The 13,098-nt window shown below is 38.1% G+C and overlaps 1 protein-coding gene across 1 annotated transcript; it reads right to left on the bottom strand.

The window, feature by feature from the left end:
- Positions 1-12,222: 12,222 nt before the first annotated feature.
- LOC139194995 (uncharacterized mitochondrial protein AtMg00810-like) lies at positions 12,223-12,726 on the bottom strand. The gene has a single exon (XM_070820165.1). It carries the CDS (start codon positions 12,724-12,726, stop codon positions 12,223-12,225), a length of 504 nt encoding a protein of 167 aa, XP_070676266.1.
- Between the last annotated feature and the right edge of the window lie 372 nt (positions 12,727-13,098).

A 13,098-nucleotide genomic window follows, 5' to 3' on the forward strand; every position in this document is an offset into this window, starting at 1 on the left:
GGCCGAATTTTTGGGGCAATTACGTGAAAATGGTAAGTTACCAAGCACTACGGTGGTCAATCCAAAGGGTGGCTTCGAATCTGCAAAGGCTATCACATTACGAAGTGGAAAAGAGGTGAGAAACAAGGAAGATGAGAAGATACAACTCGAAGAAGATGAGAACACCTACCCCACGACAAGGGTACCATCACCCATGCCGCAGCCATCTAAGACATCCCATCCGTCCACCTCAGGTAAGAATGTTCCAAATGTTGTGATTTCGAACACTAATCTGCCCAATGTCCCCTTTCCTAGCAGATTTTTGCAATCAAAGAACGAAGAGGAGGAAAAAGATGTTCTAGAGACATTTAGAAAGGTGCATGTCAACATTCCCCTCCTTGATGCCATAAAGCAAATCCCGAAGTATGCCAAGTGTTTAAAGAAGCTTTGCACAGCAAAGAAACGTGTCCGGGAGAAAGAGGTGGTACATGTAAGTGAGAATGTCTCCGCCATCTTGCAACATAAACTACCTCCCAAATGCAAAGATCCGGGAAGTTTTACAATTCCGTGTGTCATTGGTAATACCCATTTCAAATCTGCCATGCTTGATTTAGGTGCTTCTATAAATGTTATGCCATATTCCATTTATGCATCTATGAACTTAGGAGCATTGAAAAATGATGGTGTAATCATACAATTGGCCGATAGATCTAACGCTTATCCAAAGGGAGTTTTGGAAGACGTTTTAGTGCAGGTTGATCATTTAATCTTCCCGGCAGATTTCTATGTCCTCGAAATGGATGAATCGGACCATGCCCCTTCATTGCCCATCCTCCTTGGAAGGCCATTCATGAAAACGGCTCAAACGAAGATTGATGTGGCCAAAGGATTAGTCACTATGGCATTTGGTGGTGACATGATTAGTTTCAAAATTTCTGAATCCATTGAGACTCCTAATGTTGTTCATTCTTGTTGTGCCATTGGTAAAATTGAAAAGATAAGACCGGACCATTCAGCACCAAGCACGAAGGATGCATCAAGAACCATGCAAGACGAGGGAATTGGAGTGGAGTACAAGGACCATACGGCCACTGCCCTCAAAATGCTCAAAGTGGCCGAAAGCACCATGGGGAAGAATGTTCACATTGCTGCCACTTCATCACATCACATAGGTAAGCCACCTAATCCAAATCCAATGCCATTTAAAGTTGATAGGTGGTTCCCTTCTTTGGTGCAGGTACCTAAGCAAATCCCCGATGGTGGGCGTATGAACATGAACCTTAGACAACACAACGCACCCATCAACAAACATCACTATCCATTTCCGTTCAAGGATGTAATCTACGAGAACTTTGTGGAGCATGTTGTGGAGGATATCCCACTGCATGCCGTGGGTTCCAAAGAGATTTGAAGGTGTTCATCGTCCGGCTGGAAGACGTTAAGGCAAGCGCTTTAAGGGAGGCAACCCATTTATTCTGCTTGATTGTCAATTTTATTACTTGTTTAATTATTTTTGGTTATGATTTTCTATTTTGAAATATTAACAAATATGCAAGGGATTTTTGACATTAAACTTCATGAAATGAACAGGAATCTGGGAAATAAAGAAACATAACATAATACAAGAGGAAGAGCCTTCACAAAGGCTGCTTGGGAGAGGTCGTAGTAGTCGGCGGAGTCGCAGTAGTTGGCGGAGTCTCAGTAGTCGGTGGGGCCACGGAAGGAGGAGGTATCAGAGGTTGATCAGTTGGAGCTTCACTGCGCGGTGCTGCCCCAGAAGACGAAGGCAGATGCTGTTGGAACAAACCCACAAACCTCCGGTGATCAAGTAAAATCTGACCATCAGTTTCCTGCAGCTGGTCAATTTTCCTCTTCATGTTTGTGGCATAACTGTGTGCAAGCTTATGCAATTGTTTATTTTCATGCTTGAGTCCTCTAATCTCCTCTTTGAGACTCTGTATTTCAGCCACCAACGATTCAACGTGACGGGTTCGAGCAAATAGGCGTTGGGCCATGTTGGACACAGAACCCGCACACTGCACGCTAAGAGCCAGAGACTCCTTAACCGCCAATTCATCAGACCGTCTAGCGAGCAGTCTGTTATCTCTGGGGGTGACAAGGTTCCGGGCCACCACCGCAGCTGTCATATCATTTTTCATCACCGAATCCCCCACGGTAAGGGGACCGGTAGGGGATATGAAGGATGGGCGCCATATGTTGTCTGGTGAAGGCGGAGCTGCCTCTTCACCAAGGTTCATGTCAAAACGACGATCGGAAGGGCCAGACATTTTCAGAGGTGGTGAAGAAAGAAGAGAGGATGACTGATCAAGATTAAACAAGTGCAAGAAGGGAGTGTTTACAGGAGGGAGCTCAAGTGTGTTGTGGAACAAAATTAACGCCTCTATAAAAAGAAGAAATCAAAGAGGCGCTCCTCAGAGAAGCGTCCTCTCGCAAATCGAAGAGTCGGGGCTCCTTTCTCAAAAGTCGGATTCTTTTCTCAAAAGAGGCGTTTCATTTCTTAAAGGCTGGGCTTGCTCAGAAACCGCGAGCCGAACACCGAATTTCAAAAGATCAAATTGTCCAGACGTGTCGTCACTCGTCACATGCAACTGGTAGCTTTGCGGAAATTACGGGCAGCTTTGTCAGAAAGCGCGTAATTTGTACTATTCATCCATCCACCGGCTGCCGACAATGAGTGAGGGAATAGTTCCGGTTGTGAAGAAAAGTCCTATAAGTATCTACCTTCGCCTTCCACAGCAAAGGCACACCCTCTCAGCACTTCTTCATCTCCGAGAATGTATTTCCAACACACCCTCTCAAGTCACTCTGTATTTCTCATTCCCTGGGATACCCCTGCAAACAACCCATCCAGAGCAAAAGTATTTCATATCATAATGGTTGAAAGCAAGAGTATCTCATATCATGCATTCTCCATGTCCTTTTCCTTGTCTTTGTTCTAACCTGCAGGACATGGAGAAATTGCTCTCGAGTACTCGTCTTCCACTGCTGATGTACTTCCAAAGAAGCTGCCACATCTACCTGAAGAACAGATAAGGCAAGCGAAAATGATACCAGCAGCATGTGGAGACAACGTACAGAAGAAACAAGCAGAGAAGAATGCAGCTCGTACAATCAACCCAGCACAAGGAGTCCGAGCTGAAGAACTAGAGAAGCTGCCACATCTGCTTGGAGAACAAATAAGGAACTGCAACATCACCTCGTTCAAGAGTAAAGCTGTGGAAAGTCAACAAGATCAACTATCTCCAAAACCAGATTTGCGTTCTTAAACTCTACTCTGTCTGGTTTTTACTTTGCCATATTTGTCATGTTTATTTGTCGTTTATTATTTGCTTGTTTTTGGTGTGAGTATATGCTTGAAACATTGAGGACAATGTTTGATTTAAGTGTGGGGGGGTAACCATTGTTTTGCATGAAATTCGTAGAAATTTATCACCTATTACTTCTAGTGTTGTTCCTTGTTGTTTTAAGTATTTTTTTAAGCTGTTTTGGAGTGTTTCAATGTGTTTTGACATAAAAAATCCGAAAATTCATAAAAATTTGAAAAATTGTTTTTGAAAATCCAAAAAAAGAGTTGTTTTTGTGCGCTTATTTGTGTCTTAGGGTACCTTCCAACACAATGATGAGGATTCGGTTTGTAATTGCATGACTGTTAAAGAGAGTTATAAACATGGATGAAAGTTTGATTTACTCTTTATTTATGCGTGGTTGTGGTTATAACTTATGAAATCACATGTAATCATAAAAGAAAAAAATTAGTTTTTGTAACATGCTTGAAGGAAAGAACTCAAACTAACGCTACAACCTTGTGAGACTTGAGCTTAAACGTTTATTTGGAGAGTTAAAATCTGTGCATTCTTGTTTTCTAAAGTCATTGCATGATCTCATTATTCTTTGCTTGGCTATTACTTAGAAGGCGTTTCATCATTTAGTTCCAAATGCTAGAACTCATGCCTATTTCATTCAAAGCATGCTATTGATTTGCATAAAACATATTCAAGATGAAGTTGTGTAGTTACCACCACCAAAGCCAAACTGCCATGTATCCCATATCGTTATATGTTTAAGTTAACCCCATTGAGCCTTGATAGCCTACATTCTTTGTTAAACCACATTATCCTTACCTAGCCTAGTTTAGGATCATCCATACCCTTGTTCTTGAAGCATAGTAAAACATGATTCAAATTGAATTTCTTTTGATTAATGTATGGCAGAAAACAAGTGTGGGGGAAGTGTGAGTTATTATGCTTGTTGAAAAGAAAAGAAGAGTTGAGAAAAAAAAAAAAAAAAAAAAAAAAAAAAAAAAAGTTTTAAAGTGCTGCTTGTTGAAGAAAGAGTCCAAAACATAGAATTCGGCCCTAATTATTGCCTGAATTTTCCCTTCGTGTCTAAAAGCTGATTTCTGCAATCTAAGTGAATTCTAAGTTTCAATTTCATTACTTTACTTGCTATTGCTTTAAGAACGATTGTTATCCTTATCCTTCATTTGTTAGCCATCACCCCAAGCCCCGTTACAACCCTTAACTTCATCTTGAGTGTCATGCGTTTCAATATGTGGAGTTTGAATTTGGTATGAGCATATGGTGTCACTGGTTCTCGCATCTAAGTAGTAGCATTCCATTCATGAGATCATATCTAAACATGCTTATTAACTCCAGAAATTGCTTTCTTTGTGATACATATATGTGAGCGTTCGTTTTCATATCTACATCAATCTTCTCACATATAACTAGTATAGGGTGTGTAGTTAGAAAATCTGAGTGAAAATTGAGTTCATATCTTGTAAGGAATTGAGTGATTTCTCTAAGGCATGTTACTACATCAAAAACATTGTTTTAATTGATTAATTGTGAACTAGTAAGTGGTGACTATGATTAAGTATGTGCTTAAGTGTAAAGATGACTCAAATCTGTGGGGATAATGATTTTTAACATGTCATGTGCATTGGAAATCCCTGAGGCAAATGTTGGAAGGTTTAGGTTGTGTTTTATTTGTTTTGTTTCGTTTTATCTCTTTGTTTTGCTCGAGGACTAGCAAAAGCTAAGTGTGGGGGAATTTGATAGGAGCATATTTATGCGACTTAGTTGGCTTGTTCTTGTGCATTTATGTCGTGTTTCCTTAGTTATTTTAATGTTTAAAGTCATTTTCGTGTGTTTTCAGACTCTAAGTACAAAGTATGCAAGAAGATGCATTTTGGAGGCCTTTGGAGCATGTTTCGGGCTTGGAATGGATAGCAAATGCATGGGCCAAGTGGATGGACGAATTTGAGAACTAAAGAGGCCAAGAATATGAAGAATTATGGTCCAAAAGATGAAGAAAATAGCCCAAAAATCTGTCACCCCAACTTGCATTCCTTGCCATGCAAACCACATAGAATTCCCTTTGGATTCCATGCCATGCTTGATCACTCTTGTCCCCTACATAATTTCTAATTTCATGCTTCAATTCATTTAATTATTACACTCAATTGCTTGATACCTCTTGTTCCCTTCACTTATTAGATTTTAGACAACATTTACATCCATTACATGCACCAATTGATGCTCCATCATTCACATTTGGAATCCCATGCCTTGTGTACCACATGTTGCTGCACCTTTGACCCATTTATTGACACATTTTCACCTCCATTTCCATCTCTATGCAATGTACACAATCATTCATGCTCCCTAGCTTCAAGACCACTCCATTTTACCCTTCACACTTTGCATCATCACTTCATTTTCACCCTTGGACCATTGCACACCACACACACAAATTACCATGCATTTCATCCTTAACCTAACCTGATTTTCTAAGGTTTTTGGGGCCTATAAATACATGTTTACACCCCTTGGCCAAAGAATAATTCCCCATATTCATCATTTTATCACAGAAATTCGTCCATACACACCCTAGGAAGCAAAACACCCCAAAAACACCATTCTAGTGCCTAGAAAACATAACAGCCACTCCACCTTCTTCCACCCTCTTTGCCTAGTTCTCTACCACTCCCCAACCATCAAACACTCTTCCACTCTCACCCTAAACCCTTCCACAAAATTCCCCATCCATTCTACACCATAAATCCACCCAAAAATCTGTCCACAAGCTTCATGCCGCAAGCAAGGGAAAGGAGGAATCTTGGATGCACTTGCTACCAAGTTGGAGCATTTTAGGTGTTTTCTTTCCTTTGATTTTAATGTCTAATTTTATGTATCTTTGTATTGCAAGAATGAGGAACTAAACCCCCTTAGTTGGGGGGTGATTCGAAACCATGTACATGCTTGCAATATGATTTGATTACATTCAGTTGTTATTTCATAAGTTGCGGATTCAATTCGTTCATCTACTTGATTGATAACTTATTTGTGTATGTTGATTGAGAGTGCACGCTTAGTTTTCATGCATGAATATAATGCTAGATTATGAGGGAGTTTCACCTAATAGTTACAATCTTATAATCACAAGTAGTGAAGGTCGCTTGAAAACGATCGCGTTGAATGAATTCTTGGCACTAGTTTCATGCTCATCATAGTAACGAATGCCTCGTCAACACTTATAGTTCTCATTGTGCTCCATGATTCTTGATTGTATCTTTATTGTGCTCATCACGTAAGGAACCTTCGAGGAATGCTTTGAATTGTTGTATGCGCTTTCCCATCCAATTCATTAACTTAAGGAGAACTTGAAGGTTAATTTAAGCGTATCTAATTAACTTGGGGTGTTGAGTTTCATAATTTATTGAAAGAACAACTGAAAATCATTTTGTTTGCAAGTGTGTCATGTGTGGAGAAGAACCTCCTAACTAGCCTTTTATCCATCCTTTTCATCTAAAAACGTTTTACAATTTGTTTTGTTTTAAAGTTTCTGTTTTGTTTTCAATTTTCGTCCAAAACAAATCCCCCTTTATTTTGAAGTCTTAGATTAGTTAGAAAGTGTTTTGATTTGTGTTTCTAAGTGTTTTGATTCAAGTTTTCATCCAACTTCGTCCAAGTTCTTGTTAGGTTCTCAAAACTGCCCAGAAAGTGGTTTTTAGGCAGTTTTGAGTCATTAGGTTGCTGTTTTGAGTTTTATGTTTGTTTAAGTATTTTAAAGTATAGTTTTGCATTCTTTGAGTCTAGTTTAGTGTTTTAAATTTTGTTTTTATGTTTTTAAGTCAGTTTTCAAGTGTTTAGCAATCCCTCCTAATCCCCGGCCTAGAACGATCCCTACTTACATACTTTACTACATTTGATAAAAAGAGGGTTTAATTTTGTGTGTTAACTTATTTTACGCATCATTAGATCTACTTCACTTGGTATTATGGAGTCATGGTGATCATTAGGTGATATGGTTAGACCTAATTAAGGGAACGCAATACAATTTAAGACTTTTTGCTCTCACATGACCTTTGTGTGACACGATATTTGGTGATTACGTTGATCCTTGTTATCTTACGGTTCCCTATTGACTCTGATTTCAACAAAATTCTTGAAGGCAGCTTATTGGTTTGCAATTATTCATGATTATTGTAATATTTCTAGATCTAGTTTAGAAGAAACCTTTTGAGGTTGAATTGTTCATGAATATGTTATGTAATGCTATTTATTTAATAAATAAAATATCAAAATTTTTCTTTACAAAATAGTTAAACGTAGAGTATCTTGTACTCGGAGCACCATAAAATCTGTTAGGCAAAAAAAAGGGTAGCTAGGGTCAGGGTCGGCCCAGGTCCAGTGCTGACAGGGCGACCGTTCGGGGCCCAAAATAATTGGGGGCGGTATATTTATATATGTTTTCATAAGAGTATAAATTTATAAAATTTGGTTCAATAACAAAGAAATTGAACTAGAATTGGTGGTTTTGTTGTTTGAAATTAATCAGGAGGTCTTGGGTTCAAAACACAATGCGTGCTTATTTATTTTTCAATTTTTACAAATTTCTTTTCATCATAAGAGTATAAATATATAAAATTTTACTAAATGATCAAGAAGTTTAATTAAAATCAATGGTTTTTGTTGTTTAAAATTAACGAGAGGTCCTAAGTTTGAAATGCTAAATGCATGTTTATTATTTTCAATTTTTACGAATTTTTGTTTGGTTGTTAATTTATTTTTAATTAGTAGCTAGTAGCTATGTAGATTGTTATTTTTAAACATTAATTTGTTCCAATTCAAGTCTAATGTTCAACTAAAAGTCATGCATGACCTATTTTTTAAATCAAATTTACAAATAATATGATGTGTCATCAAAAAGTTTAATTTAGTACCCATTTATTACTTATACACATTAATTAAAGACTCAAAAACATCATTATTTTTTTAGTCCCATATTGACAAGATTAGTAAATAAGAAAAAACACCTCATGATTTATATAAAAACACTTTAAAAGTTCAGATAGAAAACAAAACTCATATCTATCTACTTGTAAACCTAAAGTGTTTTTGTTTCCATCTCTTGATACAAAATGTGACATCATGTCCCTAATTTTAAGTTTTATAAATTTTAAATTAGTGATTTTACAAAAATGCCCCCTTGAGGTAAAGATTTTGACCTTTGTTAACCTCGGTTAGAGAGACGTAGGACTCATTCTTTTGGCGTATTTGCGTAGTACTCGATGGTAAGAACGCATAGGCAAAAGCCGGTGGCGAGTCCGGATTATAACGGTATAGTTACGGACATTTGAATTTGGTTAGTTATATAAATTGAACTCCCATCTTGTGGGAATGAAGCCAATCAGCTTTCAGCAAGGAAATAAGGAACCAATCATATGATTTTTTAGGACTAATCAGAAATGAGGGGGAAAAAGAAAGGACCAATTGGAAGAGGAGAGAGAAACTGTTTCCTTTCCCTTTCAACCTGTGCACACCCAAACTGCTGATGACCCGAGTTGTTTCCGATCAATATCCACCATTTTTCCATTGATTCATCCACATCCAATACCTCCAACTTCTTCCACAACCTCCCCCTTACCATTTTCACCCATATTTGAGGATTTTTAGGTCCTAACCCGCAAGGAACTTCACCGTAGCATCGGAGGTGCTCGACGACGATTCTTCTCTTCCGGCGAGTTTCACCACCTACCACCACCCTTAATCAACTCCCCTTAGACCCAGGAACAAGACCCAACCAGTGAGAGGGGTGTTGGAACACCGAAGAAGTAGAATCGTCAAACACCCATTCTAGGGTTTCCGATGGATTCGTGGCGATTTGAAGGTTTTTCCGGCCAAATTGAACTTGTCCACATGTATAAAACTTGCTCTACTCATTGAGATCTTCACTTTTGTTAAATTTGAGAATTTTTGGAAATAGTTGGATTTTCCGGCTAGTCGAGGTGGCCAACCGCCACGTGCAACGGCACGTGGGCTGAGGTATCCCCTAATCTTCCTAGGCTAAATTTGATACCCTAATTCCATATGTTAAGTTTGATTGATGAAATTTCATTGTTTGAACATAGTTATGATAGAAACCGTCACTTGATTCTTATACGCATTGACAATCCAATCGTTAGATCGTCACCAAACTTTAATACGCTATATTATGTAATATTTTAAGACAATAGGAACTGATGGATCAAGAATCCGACATACGGATCTTCTCGAACTGAATTTATAAGCTTGTAAAATAAAACGTCGGCCGCCACTTAATTCTAGCAATTGGCGGAGATCTGACTGTTGGATCGTAATGAAATTTTAGTATGATGTTCTAGAAGCATGATGTGGATCGTTGGAAGTTACGGATCGGAAATCTAAAGTGTGGATCTTCTTGTCTGAGTTATGTAGGATTGTTAGACCCTACTGTCGACATTTGACCGACGGTTGACTTTTGGTCAATAGGTTTTAAATGATTCTAGAACATCCTTGGGGATGTATTTTATGTAAGTTACGTGTTCTATCGATAAGAATTCTCAGACGTTATTTGATAATTGTTCCAGGCGACGATGGATCGTGACGCCTTAATATTCGTGCTAGGGAATTATAGCGCAGACTTCAGGTGAATGAGTCTTTCCCTTTTTATAGTGTGTGTGTATATATATATATATATATATATATATATATTTATAGTGTGTGTGTGTGTGTGTGTGTGTGTATTTATAGTGTGTGTGTGTGTGTGTGTATATATATTTATAGTGTGTGTGTGTGTGTGTGTGTGTATATATATATATATGATTGATAGTTCCACAAATGCTTTTAAATTGATTTATGCATTTTATGCCATGACATATATGTATTAAAATACTATGATATTTTAGATTGCATTAGGGCATATCCGTATGCATATTACCTGTATATAATTGTTGTGAATGCTTGGAAGTGCTGGGAAGTGCTAAAGTGAATGCGGGACGAGCAGGTAAGTTCAGGTGAGTTTATGGTGTTATTTGAAATGATTGAGTTATGGCATGACTATATTTATGTAATAGGCTACTCTAACACTGTCGTACAAGTTGCGATAATAGGCAAGTAACTCCTTGTCGTACATGTTGCAATAATAGAAAATCCGACACTGTCGTACAAGTTGTGATAATAGGCAACTCCGACACTGTCATACAGGTTACGATAATAGGCAACTCCGACACTGTCATACAAGCTGCAATAATAGGCAAGCAACTCCGATACTGTCGTGCAGGTTGCAATAATAGGCAACTCCGACATTGTCGTACGGGTTGCGATAATAGGCAAATCCGACACTCTCGTACAGGTTGCAATAATAGGCAACTCCGACACTATCGTACAGGTTGCATTAGGCAACTCCGACTCATGTGTTATCATTGATTGATTTATGAGTCGCACTGGTTGCCTTAGGCAACTTCGACTCGTGTGTCAGCATAGATTCATGAGCGCTTGATTTTATTATGCTGCTGCAAATATGTAGCGATTTGGAATATTTTTGGATTTACTGTTGATTTGCATTTGATTTCATACTTATACGTAGTATGATTTTCTGGAAACTAAATAGGTTTTACAGCGAGGGGTTATAACGTTTTCAAAAGGTTTTTATTAAAACTTTATTTTAAGGCCCACTAACCCTTGTTTTTCGCCCCTCCAGGTTTTAATAGTTGAGCTTTCTTATCAACGAGGATTCATGGCAAATCTTGGTATTGGAGATTACCTTCGATGGTATGATTCTCAATCCACTCTACTGTACTTTACTTATGCTCTAACGTCACGTGTGAAATGGGTTCATTCCCGCTCACAACGCACTCTTGTATTTAGGCACTTTTAGGTTTAAATTCATTCACATTTTCCACATCACTACACTTTATGGCTTCGTCACCTTCCAGGTGTCGGCTAGCACAACTCAATTCAGAGTCCTAGTGGACAATCCGGGTCGGGATGTGTCACAAAATAAATTAGTTTTTCTGTGTTTATAAATTATTAAATTTGAAGTGCTTTTCTAAGTATAATTTAATCGATGTCTTACGTATGAAAACAAATAATTTTCTTATATAAAGTGAGGGCACATTTTTTGACGTTGCCCTGGGCCTCAAAAATCTCTAGACCGACCCTGGCTATTAACGCTATTGAATTATTGAAATCTTAATGAAGAAGAAACTAAAGAAATAGATGAAGAAGAAAAACAAGGAAGAGAACTTTGAGTGATATATTCTGAGTAAAAGAAATATTACATCGTAAAACTCCAAGTCTCTAAGACTGCCCTTATATAGAAAACTATGTAGTACAGTTTTACATTTTTACCCTTTATGCCTAACTCCAACCAACTCTAACTACTTTGAAGATAAGCCCCACTTGATTCCAACTGATTCAGTTTATTTGGTTAATACTACCCCCTCAAACAAAACTGGGAATCTCCAAGTATTGTTTGCACCAGCAATGAAGAAATGGTGGGACTGCCAGGTTCTGTAGGTGCGGGACTTGGTGCTTCTTAAGCTTGTAAAGATTGTTGACCAACAGCAGCAACTCCAATATGTAAGCTATGACAATGTTGAACGAACACCGGACTATGTAAACCTTTCGTGAATACATCTGCTACCTATTCATGTGTTGATATGTACTGAACACGAAGATCCCCTTTTTGAACTTTTTCCCTTGCAAAATGATAATCGGTGTCCAGATGTTTAATTTTCGAGTGAAGCACCAGATTGGAACACAATGCTAGAGCTGAAAGATTATCACAATGTAAGGTAGGAGGTTGTGTAAGAACTTGATGAATATCCTTTAGCAGAGATCGAATCCAAAAAACATTCGCAGCACAATGTGCCAAAGCTTTGTACTCGGCTTCTGTAGAACTGCGAGATACAGTAGCCTATTTCTTCGACTGCCACGATTTTGGATTGAGTCCCAAATAAACAATATAACCAGTAATAGACCTCTTTGTGTTGATATCTGCTGCCCAATCCGAATCAGAGTAAGCATTGATTTGAAAATCAGGAGACTGAGTGTATGTCAACCCACAGTTGAATGTACCCTGTAGATACCTCATAATTCTTTTCACCAGATGCATATGAGACTCTGAAGGATTAGTCATATATTGACATACTACATTTACTGAGTGTGCAATATCGGGTCTTGTAAAAGTGAGGTACTGCAAAGCCCTAACCAAGCTTCTATATTGAGTAGGATTAGACAATGGTGTGCCTTCAGTTGTAAGTAGCTGTGAGTGAGGTTTTGAGGGTGTGGAAGTTGGTTTACAGTGCTCCATTCCAGCCTTTTTCAACAATTCTTTTGTGTATTTGGATTGATTCACGAACAAGGACCCATATGCATGATATTGAATCTGAAGTCCCAAGAAATATGTCAAGTTTCCCATATCTTTTAAGTCAAACACAGCTGCAAGATTATTAATGACAGACTAAATTTTCTTATTGTTAGATCCAGTTAAAATGATGTCATCAACATATAAGAGGAGTAAAATAACATCACTCTCATCCACTTTCACAAACAAACTTGTATCAGACATGGAGGTTTTAAAACCAAGTGCAGGTAGAAAACTTGTAAACTTTGAATTCCAAGCTCTTCGAGCTTGTTTCAGGCCATATAAAGACTTGATTAACCTGCACACATGACTAGGGTACTGCTGATCCACAAAACCTCAGGGTTGGGTCATATATACCTATTTTTCAAGCTCCCCATGCAAAAAGCCATTTTTAATAACTAATTGTCGTAAATTCCAGTGGTATTG

The sequence above is a fragment of the Malus domestica genome, chromosome 04 (genome assembly GCF_042453785.1).
Source record: "Malus domestica chromosome 04, GDT2T_hap1".
Lineage (NCBI taxonomy): Eukaryota > Viridiplantae > Streptophyta > Magnoliopsida > Rosales > Rosaceae > Malus > Malus domestica.